The 19,433-nt window shown below is 45.4% G+C and overlaps 2 protein-coding genes and 1 pseudogene across 3 annotated transcripts; 1 reads left to right on the plus strand and 2 right to left on the minus strand.

Annotated features, from left to right (window-relative positions):
* Positions 1-746: 746 nt before the first annotated feature.
* DPPA5 (developmental pluripotency associated 5) lies at positions 747-1,619 on the minus strand (the record flags this gene model as incomplete). The annotated part of the gene is made up of 3 exons (XM_081140617.1): positions 747-805; positions 1,240-1,419; positions 1,508-1,619. The coding sequence occupies 3 exons, from the start codon at positions 1,617-1,619 to the stop codon at positions 747-749; spliced, it is 351 nt and encodes a 116-aa protein (XP_080996743.1).
* Positions 1,620-11,764: 10,145 nt separating this feature from the next.
* On the minus strand, positions 11,765-12,786 carry OOEP (oocyte expressed protein; the record flags this gene model as incomplete). The annotated part of the gene is made up of 3 exons (XM_081140937.1): positions 11,765-11,844; positions 12,207-12,386; positions 12,600-12,786. 3 exons carry the CDS (start codon positions 12,784-12,786, stop codon positions 11,765-11,767), a joined length of 447 nt encoding a protein of 148 aa, XP_080997063.1.
* A 730-nt stretch (positions 12,787-13,516) lies between these two features.
* Positions 13,517-18,775, plus strand: LOC308558718 (small ubiquitin-related modifier 1 pseudogene; annotated as a pseudogene). Its single transcript has 2 exons — positions 13,517-13,637; positions 18,384-18,775. The product of its transcript is annotated as a small ubiquitin-related modifier 1 pseudogene (transcript).
* Positions 18,776-19,433: the final 658 nt, after the last annotated feature.

Here is a 19,433-nt window from a genome sequence, read left to right on the forward strand (position 1 = left end):
TTATTTTATACATGTTATGTTAACCTATTACAGGGCTGTTATTATCATTGTTAATTCTCACCTGAGGATATTTTCCCCCATTGATTTTTAGAGAGAGTGGGAGGCAGGGGGAGAGAGAAACATTGATGTGAGAGAGACATATCGATTGGTTGGCTCTTGCACACACCCCACCCAGGCAAGGGATAGAGCCTGCAACCCTGGTACACACCTTTGACCAGGAATTGAACCCGCCACCAAGTAGCAGGCCCACACTCTAACCACTGAGCCACACTGGCCAGGGCAGGGCTATTAGTTTTAAGAGTACAGGTCAGTTCCAGACCATATCACATCTCCCTTAGATTGACAGGTTTTTGGTTGGAGATGCATCTCAAAACTTGGCTCCTAGACCCCAGCCCCCCCCCCTTTTTTTACCCTAGCCTAGTGTGTTCTTAGACCTCCACACCTAGCTTTGGGGGCAGGGGAGGGGTGCTCAGTTAAGGCTTAAGTACAAGGTCCCCTTTAACTGTGATGTTATCTCCAGTACTTAAACCACATGTAAAGGAACTGTTTATTTAAAATTTTATTTTTTAATTAGCAACCTTGGGAAAAAGTCACATCAGGACTCAGAGGCAAATGCAGAAACCCACAACAACCTGTCTTCCCTTGTCACGCTAGAACAGAATTTAAACTAGGCCAGACCCACTCCAGATCTGGCCACAGCCTACTGTCCACATCCTGGTCCCAGGTACGTTGGTTGCAAACTGGCTTCATTCCATAGAAGGACCTAGCTCGAGGGAATTCATGGCGTCCTCAAGTTTGAGCATCCCTGCACCAGAAAACAATAGTAGGGGTGTGTAAGGAGAGGGCAAGAGCCTAGCCAGTGCTCAGCCTCTTTCAAGGTCCTGGCCTTACGTTCTGGGCCGGGGATTCTCCGGAACCTCAGAACGTGGGACCACTGGGCTCTTTCCAACATCCTCCAAGAAACTGGCGGGGGGGGGGGGGGGGGGGGGGGGTCTGGGTTGAGATCTCAGATAACCCTACCCTTTGAGACCAACCCGGGCCACTTCTCATCACTGCCTTACTCCAGGGCCCCTAGGCCCAGCCGACCGTGCAGCCAAAGGAGTCTCAGGGACAGCCCAGAACCAAGGGCCCCGCTGGTGGCGGAGGGAACAGGAAGGAAGGGATGAGACGGCCTGAAGGGGAGGGACTGAAGCTGTGCCCCCCGCCCCCTTCCCCAGCTCCTCGCACGGGGCCGCTCACCTCGCTCCTGCCTCAGGCGGTGCCTCTCGGCCATGGACTGGAGCATCCACTTGGTTCGGAGCTTGTACAAATAATTGCCGTACACCACGACCTCGGTGAGGTTCGAGGATTCCAGAACCTTCAGCTCGAGCATGGCTTTGCTCACTTGCTCGATGTATGGGATTCGAGATCCTCCTGGGCCTGTTTGGGGAAGAAGATGAGCGCTCCGACGCCCTGGAGGCCGAGGCGCCCGGGTGGAGGCATCGCGGTCAGGACAGGGCTCACTTACCAAACATGGCCTCCAGCAGCCCCGTCTGGACCTGGAACACCTCAGGATCTCTCAGGTCTTCAGGAACTTTCACCCACGGTGGGATATCTTTCCGCTTCGGCAGCGTCCCCATCGTGAATTCCTCGAAACGAAAATCACTCCCGGAGTTAGGCGAGGCCTTAAGGGAGTCCCGGGCGCCGCGGCGCGCGCCAAAGTTGAACCCTCGGTCAGGCCCCGCCCACAGCCAGGGCCCGCCCCGGAAGGCCCCGCCCCCGACCTGGCGGACCAATCGGGGGCTCCCAAGGCTCCGCCGCCCGCCCTCCTGCCGCTCGGGTCTAGCGGGTGACCTCTACCCGCGGCCGCCTCGGCGGGCCCAGCTGTCGCCCGGTTTGCGAGGGTTTCCACCTGCACTGACTTTCCTCCGCACCAGAGGCCCTGCGCCTCTGAGAGGTCACGGGACGAAGGCGCTGCTCTCCCCGCGGGAGCGAGCGGTTGGGCCTGCACCCCGGCAAGCGGAAATCCAGGCGTGAGGGTGCGAGGGCCACCCGGGAGCCGCCAAGTGGAGCTTCAGCCTCCCACGCTCCAAAGGGGGGGCCGCTTCCCCTCGGCCTAAGGGGGCTGGACCCCGGGCTTCACATCTCGGGTGACCCCTGCAACTCGGGAGTAATTCCTGTCATTTAACGAAGAGGAAAACGAGATTTAAAATGTCGTCATCTTCAAGGGACGTGCCGGGGACTCTAAAGGGCTCCCACGGTTCGCATTCCTCGAAGGCCCTGGGTCTGGAACCTTTGAATCTCCTCCGATTTCGAAGCTAATCGGCGCCCGGCCCCTCCACTAGAACCAAACCGTATGGCCCAGGCCTCTGGCTCTAAATAAACTGCTTTATTTATTTTTTAAAAAAACATTGCTTGAAGCGATGTACTAGATTCACCCGTTGAAGGTATGATTTCAATGTTTCAGGGCTTCATAGGTGGAGATGAAGCTGGCTTTTCCCAAGGCCACATTCTGGTAACATCTAATAATCCCTCCGCTGGCTATTATGACTCTGGCTTGTTTGGAAATTAGTATTTTCTTTCCTAAAATTAGAAAACCCAAACCTTTAGTACTTTCTTAGGCTTCCAAGTTTCACTTTCAAACCTTATTATCCTATTCATTAGCCTAGAAGGTTGTTTTGTGCGTGTGTGTGTGTTTTAACCCTCACTGGAGGACATGCTTAGAGGAAGGGAGGGAGAAAGAGAGAGGGAGAGAGAAACATTGATGTGCATCAGTTGCCTTCCATACGTGCCCCGAGCAGGGATGGAACCCGCAACCCAAGTATGTGCCCTGCAGCCTTTCAGTGCACAGGACAACCTCAACCAACTGAGCCACTCTGGCCAGGCAGGACGTTTTAACAATTACATTTAATGACTTCTACATGACACAAGGTTCCACTGACAAACTTAATTAACTAAACATCCACATACATGGCAAAGGGCATTGCAAGGTACTTTAAGTCTTAAATAACAACTTCCCAGTTACTAAATAATTCCTGTAAATCAAATAAATAAAACTTATTAATGTGTTGAACCGGAATTTCTCTTCAGGAATCCAATGTTGCATATAAACTAAGATTTCATCTTAAGCCACATATCTAAACCAATTAATTATATATTTTAAATTGGAGTTACAATACTATTTCTCTCATGTGTTACATTATCTAAAATATTACAGAAAAATAAAATACCGTGTGTATGGATGCCTTCTTTTTTAACTACTTTGAAGAGTAAAGTACAGTAAACTGCTTATATTAAAATGTGTACTATTTAACCAGTTTTGACATATAGACACATCCAGTGGAACCTTCGCTGTAATCAAGATAATGCACATTTCCATCATTGCTAAGAGTTTCCTGCTGTCTCTTTCCAATCCCTTCCTCCCTCCATTCCCTTCCCCAGGCAATCACTCCCTGCTTTCCATCACTGTAGATTAGTTTTCATATTCTAGGATTTTATTTAAATATAGATTCCTTTTTTCAATATATCTTTATTGATTTCATAGTGAGTTAGGAAGAGGGGGAGAGAGAGAGATAGAAACATCAATGATGAGAAAGTCATTGATTGGCTGCCTCCTGCAAGCCCCCCACTGGGGATCTAGCCAGCAGCCCAGGCATGTGCCCTGACAGGGAATGGAACTGAGATCTCCTGGATCATAGGCCTATGTTCAACCGCTGAGCCAAGCCAACCAGGCTAAATACAAGTTCCTTTTTAACACAATTATTAATACTATGGTTTTAATTCTCTTAAGTATTTCTATACCCAATTCTGAAACTTCAAGGAAGTAAAAGATCTCTACACACACACACACACACACATGACAACATACACAGAACTGCAAGTATCCTCCTATGTCAACTAAGGAGAAATAATATCACCCTATATCATTTTGGTATAAGAAACATATTTCAGACTAGAGATTTTCATGGGGATGCTTCCTGGATTGGATTCTTCTTGGCAACACTGTTGGGAGCTCAGATTTTAATTTATAGTTGCTGTGTTTAGTGACTCCATAAGCTCCAGGGGAGACAGTTATGGAGCCCAGATCCTTAAGTTTCAGTTACATATTCACCTAATTCTTCTGCCTACCTGCAGAAGTTTATAAGTCCATCCTGTGACCTTTTGAATTGATATTGCCCTTCTTTGGCTCTTAATGCATATTCTGCTTAGGTCTCAAGACTGTGGACCTATCAAACACCTACAAACGTCTCATGCACTTCTCTGGCCAACAGAACTCCCATGGGGGATGCAAGGATGAGCCTGAATTCTGGGGATCTCAGCCCACTAGTTTGGGCATCATGGCTGTATAGCTTCATCTTCCTGAGCAGCAGTTAATAAGCAATGCTTTAAGCTGGACAGAAAAACTGAGAAATGGAAATATAATGGTGTTAGAGAATTAAGGCATCAAAAATTTCAAGGGACTCCCCTCTAATGTCCAAACCACATGGAACACCTGCTGTTGGCTGTGCTCAGCTGTCTCTGACAGGTCAAGGAAGAAGCTGGAAATGTGGTGGCCTCTGGGCAGGTAACTCACTGTCAAGGTTCAGGGGGAAGGAGGGGACTTTAGCCCTTGAATACCTTTTTTACTCGGGTTTTTGTTTTGTTTTGTTTTTTGGTGTTTTTAATTAGGTTTTCCATAAAAAAATTATTCCAGCTCCTCAGGAATGCTAAAATCGTCCCATTAGAACTACCCGAGGCCCAGGCGGGCATGGTTCAGCGGTTCAGCTTCGACTTAGGATCCAGGCGATCAGGGTTCGATTCCCGGTCAGGGCTCCTTCCCCAGGCGGGGGCGTGCAGGAGGGAGCCGATCCATGACTCTCTCATCATTGATGCTTCTATCTCTCTCTCCCTCTCCCTTCCTCTCTCTGAAATCAATAAAGAAATATTTTAAAAAATAAAATAAGACTTGTCTGAGAAGCACCCAGACCCCCGAAATACGCCTCTCGGCGGATATTGTCCGGCTGTTGGATCTTCCCTGCGGCTCCGGGGCCCCGCCTCTGGCTCTGGAGCGCGGCGGGACGGGCGGCTGCGGGCGGAACCCGCCCCCGCGAGCGCGCACCTGCGCGGCTCCGAAAGCCGCGGGGCTCGGGGAGGGGCTCGCCACGGCCCTTGAAATACCGCGCGGGCGGAGCGCACCGCGCAGCCAGGCCCGGCTGCGACCTCCGCCAGCATCGCCGCCGGCCGCCGCGGGCCCCGCAGCATGGCCACCCCGCCGCGGTTTCCGACGCTCGTGCAGCTGGAGCAGCAGGAAGGGGCGCCCTTCCAGGTGCTCGGTAACCTCAGCAAGCGACCCTACTGGTTCCACACCGAGTACCTGGAGAGTCCGAAGGCAGTTCACCTCGAGGCGTGGCTGGTGGAAGCGATCTTCGGTGAGAAGCCGGGGCGGGGAGGCCAGTGCGGCCTCCTTCCCCACCCGCCCCCGCCCCAAGCCTCTTCTGTGGCCCTGGCCGCCACCCAGTGACCCCCCACCGCTGCCTCCCCTCCCCGTGTCGCACCCCTCGGGCCCCTGTCCCTCCTGCGCAGGCCCCGGAGGAGAGCACATTCCGCACGTCGAGTGTGTGTCGCAGACCCTGCTCCGCATTAACCAGTGGGACCCTGAAGGCCAGGCTGAGATCTTGGTGTTTGGTCAGCCTTCTTACCAAAAGGATGTGTCCAAGATGATCATGAACTTGGCCTACTATCACCGCCAGCTCCGGGCGCAAAGTACGGGCCCCGAAATACTGAGGGGCACCCTGGGTTCCTGGCGGGCGGGGGTGGGGGTGCCTGATGCCTCCTGGATGTGCCCTGGCCGCCGTCTCATCCTCTTAGTCCGCCCCGAGTGGGTTTCCTCTTTGCAAGGGGTCTAGAAGGGCACAGGGGCCCGGTGTGCTCAGGTCACGGGCCCGCACCCCTGCATCCCTTAGGGATGAGTCCTGTAGTGCAGAGTACGGGCCCCAGGCGCGGTCTCCTCGCACTGCTCTTCCAGGCTCAGGGAGGAGCGCTGCCCAGGACACCGAGGCCCAGCGGTCCCCCGACGCTGCTGAGGAGACCGAGGCCCAGCGGTCCCCCGACGCTACCCAGGAGGCTGCGACCCAGCGGTCCCCCGACGCTACCCAGGAGGCTGCGACCCAGAGGTCCCCCGACCCTACGCAGGAAGGGGCGACCCAGAGCCGGGTTCCCAGGTTATGAAGGCATTTGGGGGCCTGGGAGCGCGAGTCAGGCAAGGTTCAAGTGAAAACCCCTGTCTGGAGCCCTGTTCTCCTAGGTCCTGCTTTTGCAGCAGAAGCTGGGAAAAGGATGGTGTGGGTTGTTCTTGGTTTCCCCTCCCCACCCCTCATGTTAAGCATTTGCAAACCTGAATCTAAAAAGTTCTAACAAAGAACCGAATTTCCTTAATAAAGAATTGAATTTCCCTACCCTCTGTTAATTGGCAGATAGAAGGGGAGGGAGGGTCACCTTCCCCCAGCAGCCAATATCTGCTCTAGGCTGCTTTCTATCTATAAGCAGGTGAGACCTGCAGGATTTCTAGCCGCCAGAGGCCACCAGGCAGGTGCTTCCCTAGTGCTCCCTAACCTCACACACCTGGCTTTGCCCAGGAGCAGGCCTCTCCCGCTCCTCACTGGGAAACCTCCCCCAACCTGTAGAGGGGCACCCTTTGTCACTTTTTAAAATTGTATACTTGAAATAGTGTAAATGCAAGGTGTTTAACATGTTAATGTGACACATTTACATATCACCATATGATTGCCCGCTGTAGCTATAATTAGCACCTGTCAGATTTGGCTTCTGACTCCAGGTGACTTAGACACCAGGTGCCTGCTTGAAGGAAGCAAACTGCTAACAGCTGGGTGCTCAGATTAAAAAACAATCATAAGCACCAATCTTAGTGTTAGGGAAACTTTCATCTTAAAAAATCCAAGGGAGCCCTGGCCAGTGTTGCTCAGTTGGTTGAACATCAGCCCATGCACCAAAAGGCTGCTGGTTCAATTCCCAGTCAGGGCACATGCCTGGGTTTCAGGCTTGATTCCCAGAGGGAGTGTGCAGGAGGCAGCCAATTGATGTTCTCTAACCTCGATGTTTCTCTCTGTCCCTCTCCCTTCTTCTCTCCCTCAAATCAATTAAAAAAAATTTTTTTTTCAAGGGAATCCAACTTTGAAGACCAGGGGAGTGGTATGTCTATCATAGACTCATTGGTTACCACTAATAGATGGTCAATCCAATTTTAAATAAGTATTTATTTTATAATAAAGATACAAAGCTGAATTTACAATAGGTTATTAACTGTTTTTAGAAGAGGCAAGAAAGGCTTAGGTACTTCTATTCAAGACTCAATTAGTGTAGACTCAAAGTTTCAATTGATGCTACAGAGTATAACAACAATTAGTATTGAACCCCTCCTCCCCCCCTTCAGTAGTACCCACATGACCAGAATGGCAGATTCTCTCCTTTACAAGAGAGATCACTGAGCAGCAGGTAGTAAGCCAATGTGAACATTTAGGAATCTGTGACTATTTCAAAACTTTCACAAAAACATACCTTATATATGCACACACACACATAGATATGTCTGAGATGATTTGGGGTAAGATACAGTAAACATCCTTGGTTGGAGGTTGGAGAGAACCAAGAAAAGGGAGGTTGAATTTTAAATAAAAGCATTTAGTTGTGATGACACATAAAATTCTTTATGCATGTACAGTGTTGATTTAAAAAACACAAGGTATTAGTCTTCTCAAAATGGCATGAACCAGTGCCACCTGAATTTTCACCTAGATCAAAGTTCCTATCTTATACACCTCCCTATCTTTCCTCTCAAATGTACTCTTATAGTTTAACTTGTACTTTTACATAATTACACATAGCTTTTTTTTTCTTCCAGCAGCTTGATTTTCCTCCTTATGAGTCCATTTTAACTTTTCCCTTACTAACTGGTTGATTAGTTTCCCAGATTTCTCAGTTACAAACTGCTGCATTGAATTTCTATTTGCATCTTTGTGTCCATGTTGGAATACCAGGTGTAGCAAAAGTAGGTTTAGAGTTGTGAGCAAGCAAAACAACTTATTCTTGTATCATTAATTATTGTATTATTTTCCATATGAACAGCTGTAAATCTACTTTTGCCACACACATTATTTGTATGGGAGCGTTTCCTAGAAGTGGAATTGCTGGGTTAAAGAATGAGCACCTTTAAAATTGTTATACTGACAAACTGCCCTACAAAATGACCATACCAATTTATTTTGGTTTTTTGTGTTTTGGGGGTTTTTTTGAGAGAGAGAGGAAAGGAGAGGGAGAGAAACATCAATGTGAGAGAGAATCATTGATCGGCTGCCTCCTACATGCCCCCTACTGGGGATCAAGCCCACAACCTGGGCATGTGCCCTGGCCGGGAACAGAACTGGCTAGGGCCACACCAATTTATTTTCCCACTAAATGGTTTGAAAGCTATTTTCTGTACTTATGCAAACTCAAAGTTACCAATCTATTTTGTCCACACGTGTCATTTTCAAAAATTTTTTTTCATTATCTACCCCACTATTTTAACCACGTAGCTTTATAGAAGGGCAAGCCAACTCCCACAGTTCAAATTGGCAGTCTTGGTTATATTTTTTCCAGATGAAACAACTTGTTAAAATGCATAGAAAAATGAGGAAAAAGGTATAGATGGCTTCCAAAAATATTGGTTTTGTTAAGGTACACTACAGTGTTCCTTCTAGTCTTTAAATGACATGTACATTACATATGCATGGAAGCATGTATTTTACCAGTTAAAAGGTGGTAAATTAGATGGAACGACTCTGGTAACTGAGGCCCAAGGCAGTCAATGGAAGGTCATCAAAGAACAAGGGCAAAACCTACAGGAGTCTAGAAACTGATTCTTTTTTGTACACTTTTGCAGGTAAAATAATTGATAGCTAGTGAAGTCAGAATAGGTTTTGATTAGGCTGACTAGAGACACAAAAAAGTTCCTTGTTGACAGAATCTGTAGAAAAATTGAGTTTTGCTATTGGAGCACACACAAGTCTGTCTCAAGGTTTTCCTTCAGCTCCATTTTAAGCCAGGTTGGCACTGGATTTCCCCCTCATCAGAATTTCTCAACTCCACACTTTTGATCAAAACAAGGCCCTTTAAAATATGACTAAGAGTGGGACAAAAAAACAACAAAAAACCATGTGCCTCCTGGTGTGATGCACTGAGGACACAATATGATTTATCTAGTATTTTTGCCAAAAAATATATAACCTAGATCTAACCATGAGGAAACACCAGAAACACAAGTAGGATTGTAAATGGAAATTAAAAACTGCAGACAGTCTGAGAACAGTGAATCATGCAGTTTGGGGCTGGGTAAACAGGTTGGCAAAAAACAGTTTAGTGTGGACAGTGTCTTTAGACAGTACAGTTTCAGTTATTTATGGAGTCTGGAAAATCTCGAGGATTTAGCTGTGGAACATGTGACAGGCTATCTGTTATATCTGCCTCTGTACTTCTTGTTCACACCTCAAATTTAGTTAATAGACAGCTGCACTATTTACCTTCACTAGAATTTTTCACCAGACACCTAGGAAAACTTTGTTTTACAGTCTTCCTAAGTCCTTCTGAAGCACCTATATAATCAGGGGTATTTTTGTTTTTTAAATCCTCGCCCTAGGATCTGTTTTTATTGATTTGAGAGAAAGGAAGGGAAAGAGAAACAAAATAACAGACTGGGTGGCTTAAACATTTATTTTTCTCAAAGTTCTAGAGGCTAGAAGTCCAAGATCAAGGAGTTACCAGGTTTGGTTTCTTCTGAGGCCTTTCTCAGCTTGTAGATGGCTGCCTTCGTGCTGTGTCTTCACACAGTATTTCCTCTGTGCTCCACCCATCTGTGTCCATATTTCCTCTTATAAAGACACCAGTCATATTGGAAAAAGGCCCACCCATAGAAACTCATTTTACCTTAATTACCTCTTTAAAGGCCCTATCTCCAAATACATTCATATTCTGAGGTAATAGAGGTAAGTGCAGGATCATTTAGTAATTTAGTTGTGAATAATCTGGGGAAAATTGGAATAAATTTTAAGCATAACCCTCTTTCTCCAAACAGCCCAAAATGTTCAATGGTTTTGAGAAATCCCACTAGGAAAGCCTGCAGGAATATTTATTAGATTTCTACAGAATAGCCTGGCCAGTGAGGCTGATTGGAGCATTGTCCCGTACACACCAGAAGTTGGTAGGTTTGATTATCAGTCAGGGCACATGCCCAGGTTTCAGGTTCAATCCCCAGTCAGGACTCATTTGGGAGGCAACTCATATTCTCTCACATCAATGTTTCTCTCTCTTCCTCCCTCTCAAATCATTAATACAAAAAATTCTACAGAATAAGAGAAAGCAGGAGTTACTAACCTTAAAAGGATGAGGGGAAATCGCACAGAAGACAATTGGTTTAACTACATACAATAATTTTTCACATGCAAAAATATTTGAGAAGCAAAGGAGTAGAAAGTATAATCCAAAAATGAGAAGCAAAGTAGGAACATGATCATTATCACTTGTAATCAAAGAAGCATATTTTTAAAAAATATATATATATATCTTTACTGATTTCAGAGAGGAAAGGAGAGGGAGATAGAAACATCAATGATGAGTCATTGATCAACTGCCTCCTGCACGTCCCCGACTGCGGATCGAGCCCGCAACCCGGGCATGTACCCTGACCGGGAATCGAACCCCCATTGCCTGGATCCTAGGTCAACACTCAACCACTGAGCCACACCCGGCCAGGCAAAGAAGCGTATTTTAAAAGATATGTGAGTGTATTTAAAAGCCTTTGCAAACAGCTAAAACACTTTACTGCTAAGGGGTGAAGAACGTGCATGAGTTAAGTCAACTTGAACTTTGTGCCTGAAGCTACCAGAGCTCTTGGCAAACTCTCCCCACAAGAAATCTGCTTCCTGAAAGTGGAACCGGCAAGGGGCTAGGGCTGTTTTGCACAAGTTGGTCATAGCTATTTAATGGAAAAACAAATCAGCTGGTTCAGGACACCTGGGCAGGCCTCAGGGGAAAAGGAGACACCTAGCCTGGTGACAGAACACCTTCTGTGGGACAAACTGCCCAGGATCCCAGCTCTTCTCTTGTGAAATCCCAGCACCAGCAGAATGAATGCTGATGGCCTCAGCTTTCCTGTGCAGAGGGAGGCTCCACTCAAGAAAACTCACACTTGGTGCTACTCAGGGGGCAAACCAGCAGCTTCCAAGTGAGAGCCTCAAAGGAGAATCATTGATTGGAATTACCTAGGAGCTTCTTAGTAATGCAAATTCATGGTCCCAGTGTACTGAATCAGAATCACTTGAGGAGCATTAAACCGTTTTAGGAAGCTCTTAAGGTGATTGTACACACAATGATACAAAAAACCCAAAGCATATTGACCCTACATCTCTGCCTCTGGTGCATGAAGGCCTGACTCTGACCATAAGAATCATAAAAGAGTTAGGAAAACAAAAGTAAAACCACTATCGGCCCTTTTACCTACCCCGTACATTAAGACATGCATGAACAGTCAATCTTTTGTAAATTTGCTTAATTTTAAGTGAGCAAAGATCTTTATGCCATTGGACAAAAACAAAATTCATTTCTTTACTAGAACAGCACTCACATTTGCATCAAAAATAATCAAACCACTATCCATCAAGTAAAAGGAAGAAAGAATGCTGAGGTTTAAGGATACCTTGCTTCTTTGAACTTTAGTAGCAGAAGCAGGTTGGCTCTCATGATGCTCCTGACAATATTACGCAACAGGAGGCTGGGGAGTCTGGGGACCTGATGCACGGGCCTTCAAGAACTCCTCAAGTTGTTTCATCTTCTCCTCTGGATAAGCAAAAATGTTCACTGTTTCAAATCACTCCCTGGTTGCAGGATAAGGCGGGGAGGGGTATGCTGGCAACACCATTTCTCAGGGTGGAGATTCTGAACTTGGGATCTAGAAATAGTGGTGTAACCAAACTGAGGCTGGCATGGGCAGTGATGGTCCTGAATGCGCCAGATCTCAGCTTACTCCCCCAAGGCCCTACTTGGACGCCTCACAAAAGGATGTCCAGGGGCAGCCTGCAGCATACTGGACTTGGGAAACTGCAAAAAGTATTGGGAAGGTAAGAGGCTGGAAGGAAGCCAGGCAGGGCCAGGTGGTTCACCCGTGGATCCCTCCACATGCAGGTTTCGAAGACCCTCACCTCGGGCACGATGTTCCCGGTGCCTTGATGCCAGGCTCAGGAGCACGTTTTTTACCCTGTTTTGTACACGGGGCTGTCCGAAGATAGTGACTTCGACGACGTTCTCGGTGTTGACTGTGTCCACCCTCAGCAGGACCTGGTTCATCCACTCTAGTTCTGGAATTACGCCTCTGTCTGGGCCTACACAGGAAAAGAGAGAGTCTGAGGGGCGGCGTGGTGGAAGGGCAGGAGGAGCCAGGTTTGAAGGCCATGCCGTCGGGGGAGGGAAGAGCGGCAGCGGGCATCCTGGAGCCACCCGCGGCCCGGGAGCCGGGGAGACTGCAGCGAGCTGCCCTGCAGGGCCTCTCTCAGGCTGCAGGGGCCCCGGCCACCCGCACAGCCGGGGTCGCTCACCAAAGACCAAGTCAGCCAGCCAGGCCTCCAGGTAAAACACCAACGGGTCTCTCAGCTCCTGCACAGGAAACCACCACGGCCGGGTGCGAACCCGCGGCAGTGGGAGCGGCGTCCTCAGCAGCGCGTCCAGGGGCGGGGCGGGCGTCCAGGGGCCCCCCGGGGCCGCAGCACCTGGCTGGTCCACCATGCTGGGACCCGCCGCCCACGCGCGATCGAGTGGCTCTCGCTGACCTCCAGGGAGGCGCGAAGCCAGCGCCCCCTTTTAGGGTTTCCTGCAGCCCCGCCCCTTCCAGTGTTACCCCCACCCCCACCCCCACCCCCAGCCCAATTGACCTTGGGCGCCCTGGCCTGCAGGAGCCTCCTGCTCTGCATCAACCCCCAGGCCTTCCTTTTCCACCTTGAATTAGTATTTATTTGGCTCCAGCTGGGTCCCGGGGGTGCTCCGTGGTCATCTCCACCAAGGAAGGTATCACTCGGCCTCTAAGGCTCCTGCCCCTCGCATAGCTGAGTAACAGTGTGGTTTGAATTGGCGACGCTGTTGACTGGGAATCACTTTCAGTGCCTAGATTACCTTACCTTCCAGAGCTAGGTAGGTAGGCAGGTACATCAGGCCGAGGGCAGGCTCGTGGAATCTACATTTTTCTCTCTTCTGCTTCCTGTTACCTTCTGACTCTCAGGCTAGTTACTACCTCTAAATCATTCAAGCAAGTGTTTCATATTTTAAAATATAAAAGGTGTTCCTTATAGAAAACATAGCAAGTGTAGACAAATCCAGTTTATTTCCAAAATACTAAGACAATTCATGTTGATGCACATTTCTTCCCAATGTTCTTAATCTTAGTTAGAAATTTAAGTTATGAAAGATTTCACGCACTCAAAAAATTATGTAACAAACACCTATAAACAACGCCCACAATATGCTAACATTTTCCTACGTTTGCCTCACTTCTCGCCTCTTTAAAACAGATATCGCTAAACATCTTTCCTGTTCCTCCCCACAGGAAATCATTGTCCTGAAGCTGGTCTATATCATTTCAGGTATGTTCTTATACTTTTTCTAGTGCATTTCTAAATATAGTGTTTGATAGTTGTTTTAGAATAGATAGCATCTGCTGTACAAACTGTTTTGTTCTTACAACTAGCTATGTGTTGTTTTTAAAATCATTTTAATGGAAAATTTTGATCATTTATATAAAGGAGATAGTATTAATATAATGAATTCCCTCTTCCACATCATCTAGGCATCAACAATTACCAAAAGATAATCTGTATAAGAGAAGATATTTAATCTAACTTTAGTGGGTATTTTTACTTCTTCAATTTAATTTTAAAAATCAACATAATAGCCCTGGCCAGTGTGGCTCAGTGGCTGAGCATCCTCCCATGCACCAAGAGGTCACTGGTTGGATTTCCCTTCAGGGCACATGTCAGGGCTTTGGGCTGGATCCCCAGTAGGGGGTGTGCAGGAAGTAACCAATCGATGTTTCTCTCTCTCTCTCTCTCTCTCTCTCTCTCTCTTTCTCTCTCTCTCTCTCTCCCCCCCCTCCCCTTCCTATCTCTCAAATCAATAATAACATATTTTAAAAATAAATCAAAATCAAAATCAACATACTAGTGCATGCACATTGTAAAAAACAAGTCTTGAGGATATAAATATGTGAAAATTTTTTCTTTAATGTATTCTTCAGTCTCTTACTAATCATTTCTCAATTGCATGTATTTTGAATGTCTTCTAGTTTAAATTGCTTTTCAGTTTCTTTTTTTATCCTCATGCAAGGATACTTTTCCCATTGTTTTTCAGAGCGAGTGGAAGGGAAGACAGAAAATGAGAGCAAGAGGAGAGAGAGAGAGGGAGAGAGAGAGAGAGGAGAGAAACATGGGTGTACATCAATTGGTTGCCTCTTGCATGTGCCCCAAACAGGGTCGGGGATCAAGACTGCAACTCAGGTACATACCCTTGGCCGGAATCAAACCAGGACCCTTCAGTCCACTGTCTGGCACTCTAAACACTGAGCCAAACTGGCTAGGGCTTTTCAGTTTCTTTAAAGTGTCTTTTGGTGAATAAAATTTTTAATTTTAATATAGTCAAATTCATCAATCTTTATAGTGTCTTGCTTAAGAAATCCTTTCCTGCCTTGAGGTCTAAAAATACTCACTGTACTTTCTACTAAGAATGCTGAAGTTTCTATCTTAACATTTAAATTTTTGTCCTATCTGGGGTTTTTTAAATTGGGCATCATCTTTTTATAAATTGATAATTTTTTGCTTGGGCCGTTCTCTTGCGAATGCATTCAACCTGAGGCCACTTCATATTATCTTTTAAATTTTTCAGGTTCCTACACATAGCATGAGTCAGACACAGGCTGGTTTGTAGTAATTAATTATTAGGTCAAGACATACTTGAGAAGGGCAGAATCAAGACAACTTCCCTTGCCATTCCCATCTGGATGGCTAAGTTTATTTCTGACTTAGTTTTATTTTGGAAGTATAGTCAGTTGGGGTCCTAGTTTTTATGCATAGACCCCATATTAAGTTTCTTACAATTGGCAAGCCTTGAGTTTTATTTGCTGGCCCATTACCAGCTTAAAAACGGAATTGCAGGTTCTTAGGAGTTCTCAGAATCTGCCAAGATGAATCCGTTTTCTTTTCTTTTTTTTTTTTCTGGGTTGTTGTTGTTTTTTCCCCAGAGAGAGGAAGGGAGAGGGAGAGAGAGACAGAAACATCAATGATGAGAGAGTCATTAATAGGCTGCCTCCTGCAGGCCTCCTACTGGGGATTGAGCCAGCAGCCCCAGGCCAGGTATTGAACAGTGACCTCCTGGTTCATAGGTCAATGCTCAACCATTGAGCCATGCCAGCCGAGCAAAGTGAATTAGTTTTGTCACCCTGTTACCTCCAGGGCTTCCTAATTTGGCTCTGATGGGTTGGGGGTGGGCATGGTTCTAATACTGGCTCCAACAATTTCTAGATGTGTGACTGAATGCAAGTTATTAAAACTCTTCTATGAAGAAGACTTCCAGTGGATTATGTCCTTTCATTTTCTTTTTTAGCCCTGGAGGAACTAGTCTGAGGGGCTTTGAGTTCGGACAATAAAGTATGTGAGTGAATTGGTTTTGTAATTTCTCATTGAGAAGCTTTGTTCTTCATTATTTCACTTCTTGTAATCTTCAACGCTTAGGATGAAATCTCTATGCAATGAAAAATGTAACAAAGCATAATGAAAACACAACCCAATTTTTGTACCAAATGATAATATCAAAATGTATGTCACCAATAGAAAAAAAAGTGGTTAAAATGAGGAAAGTAAACTTGTAAGGAGATATTTAACAAATCACTGTCAAAGGGTCCTTGAGACTTTGGTTCCTGGTCATGTTCCATCTTTGCAGTTTTTTTAGGATTATGTTGTTGGCAGGTGAGACATAATCTGAAAATAACTTCAGCTGTCTTTTTAACATTTCCCCATCAATGTTGACTTAAGATAATAACCTATGTGTCTACTTCATGATAGTTTTATGAATAAATTTAGCTAATATCTACTTAAAATCATCTGGAGCCACCAGGTGGCCATATTGAGAGTTACTAAGATTGAGTGAAGGATACAACCAAATTTTTTCCATTCCTCCTTTTCAAAATTAGGGACTAAATGTTGATATTTTATAATGTCTTCTTTGAATCCCTCCAGAAATTTATCTTTTGAAGACTTCGATAAGATCATAGTGGCTTGTTTGGCAAAATGACCTGCTAGAGCGTTTCCTTCAACTTCTGTATTCTCTTTTTACATAGGCCTCAACCTTTATAATAGTCCCCTCTCTAGGAAGTAGGCATGAATATAAAAGTTCCCCACCTTGAAATTACTTCTTTTCCTAACCATGCATTTAATAGGATTCATGTGTTTTCTTATTTAGCTGGAAGAGGGGGATCTCCAGAGTCCTTTAGACCTGGGAAGAAAAAACGGTGGTGTAGGTGAATGATGACTCTTTTTGTTTTTTAAAAAATATATCTTTATTGATTTCAAAGAGAGGAAGGGAGAGGGAGAGATAGAAATATCAATGATGAGAGAATCGTCATTGATTAGCTCCCTCCTGCACGCCCCGCACTGGGAATTGAACCTCGATCTTCTGGATCCTAGGTCGATGCTCAACTGCTGAGCCACGCCTGGCTGGGCTGACTGATGATTCTTTAAACCCACCTCCACTGCCTTTTCAGACATGGAAACTGGCTGTTAATGGGCCATTCTCCAGTATCCTAGCCCCTTCTCTCATCTTTTCAAGTGAAGGATGAGAGAAGTCATTTTGGATTTTGAGAAGGTAGATCCTTGTGCAACATCCAAGGAGATATGAGAGAATTTTGTTTTCATTCTCCAATATAAACCATTTCATCTGACAGTCCTTACATTCTGTGTTATGAGACTGTGGGGATTTCCTCATAGATTATTTTTGGTTAATTAACTTTGATTTCCAGGAAACCTTTGATATAATATTTGTGTTCAGAATTTTATGCCTTAAATCTTTGGTAACACCCATCTTGGTCTGATGTGTCCTCTGCCCAGAGACATAAGATACAATTCACAGCTTCTCAGCACATTAGCAAGTTAGACCTGTGGCCAGGTATACTTACTTCTGGGTCTCTCCAATTGAACAGCATGTGTTTCCTTCTGCCCTCCCTCAAACTTCAAAGGCTGATGCAGCAGATACAAGACATATGAACATTGTATAACAAAGGATTCATGTAGTGTGGTCCTTTGATCCTGCCTGCAGTCTAAACTGTGTGTTAATCTATCCCATCTCTCTTTTCACTTGCTTTCATTGAATGTTTTAAATTGACTCAATAACTTGTGTGATTTGGTCTGTCCTGTCACCTCTGGGACATCCTGTCTTATAGTGTACTTGGAGCCACCACTGCATTGGGGTAATCTGCCACTGTGATGTCTAGCAATGTTAAGGGGATGCAATTACAAGGCATCCCAACTAAATGATAAGAATTATCTTTCCAAATCAAAGAAATATCCAAAAATGAGCACTCCAACCCAGGAGGACTACTAAAAACTGACTCATGTTATATAAAAAAGATTGGGAAATAATATTCAAGATGTAGGTTGCTATGTGTGTTTATTGTATTAATAATAATTCTGCCATGCAGAGAACAAGAGAAACAAATGAGGTAAATGAAACTATAGGTGGCAAGTCACTTGTGAGACATGTTAGACACAAAGTAAATAGAGATCATATGTCCTAAACATAGGAGGTACAGGCAAGTTACAACTATGGCAAGGAGGACTTGCCCCTGTGCCTCTCCAACAGAGTAAGTGTGTGTTGGCTTCAGCCAGACTGCTCAGCCCCCATGCTCACTCTCAACACTGGCCTTGTAATCATACCAGCAGATGGAAAGGCTGATGAGGCTGAGAGGCAGAACCTAGGCTCAGTGAGTAACAGAACATTTGCTGGTACGATCCTTCCACCCCACTTGCACTTATTGTAAGTATATTAATCTACCCCCATCTCTCCACATGCACGTGTTTCTCACTGTATGTTTTAAGTTGATTCAATGAAGTATTTGATTTGAGCATTTTAATTTGGTCTGTAGCCTGTTCTGTGACCTCATGATGGCCTGCCTGGTAATGTTCTCAATGCTACCAATGAATAAAATTTCCTTTTACATCATGAAAGTACATATGAAACTGAGTGAAAGGAAGAAGAAAGCCATGAAAGAAAACTAGCACCCGTTTTCATCTAGTAGTGTTCACTGAGATATACTACATTCTGGGCCTTAAAATATACTTTAACAGGTGAGGAAGAGAGACAGATTTATAAACCCCAGAGCAAGGTTCAGCCTACCCAAGCCCCCTGCTGTGCACAGAACCTGGATGAAGACACCATCACCCTGTCTGACCAGGAGGCAAAACCTTCAACTGAGGAGCTGAAGGATAAGAAGGAAGAATAATACTTTAAACTTAACATCACTGGACAGGATAGCAGTGAGACTGACTTCAAAGTGAAAATAATGGCACATCTCAAGAAACTCCAAGAATCATGCTGTGAAGGACTGGGAGTTCCCATGACTTCACTCAGGTTTCTTTTTGAAGGTCAGAGAATTGCTGATAATCACACTCCAAAAAAACTGGGAATGGAAAAAGAAGATGTGATTGAAGTTTATCAGGAACACATAGGTGGTCATTAAAAGGTTTAGATATTCTTTTTATTTTTTTTCTCTTCAATTCTTTTTTATTTAAAAAAAAAAAATAGTTCTTTTAGGCGTACTCCCAGGAGCACGCCCATACCTTTCCCTTTTCCCCTCTTCTTCCTCCACAGGCACACATCTCCTAAACTCTAAGGGTCTCCACGAGACTTGCAACCAGGGGAGCAATGGGCAGTGGCAGCTCGAGCTGGTGAACCTGTCTCCAATGTCCCCTTTTCTCTGACTTTCTAGAGAGCCTAAGCAGCCTAGCCTAGTTTCTCCTGTTGCTTCTTCTATCCTAAGCCCTTCCTTGTGGCAGTGTCCCCAGCTTTAAAAAACATACTCTCAAAATGAAAAAATAAAATAAAAAGTTCTTTTGCAATGTGGTGTTCAAAATAGAATTGAAAACTGGCACCCTTATCTCTTTAAAAGACCTCGTAATTTGAATTCTAGTGCCTATTATTCATTGTTTGTTTTCATTGTGCTGATTTTTGGTGATCAAACCTCAGCCCCTTTCATATTGCCCTCTCCTTTTAAAATATTACATGTGTGCACAGGGAGGCCACCTTTTTCAGGACTGCATTTTCAGGCTTGGGATAAATAAGGTTGACCAATGCAAGTGTTTATGATAAATTTTTAATTGGCCCTGAAGTTCTAGCAT

Source organism: Miniopterus schreibersii (genome assembly GCF_964146895.1).
Source record: "Miniopterus schreibersii genome assembly, chromosome: 6".
NCBI classification, from domain to species: Eukaryota; Metazoa; Chordata; class Mammalia; order Chiroptera; family Miniopteridae; genus Miniopterus; species Miniopterus schreibersii.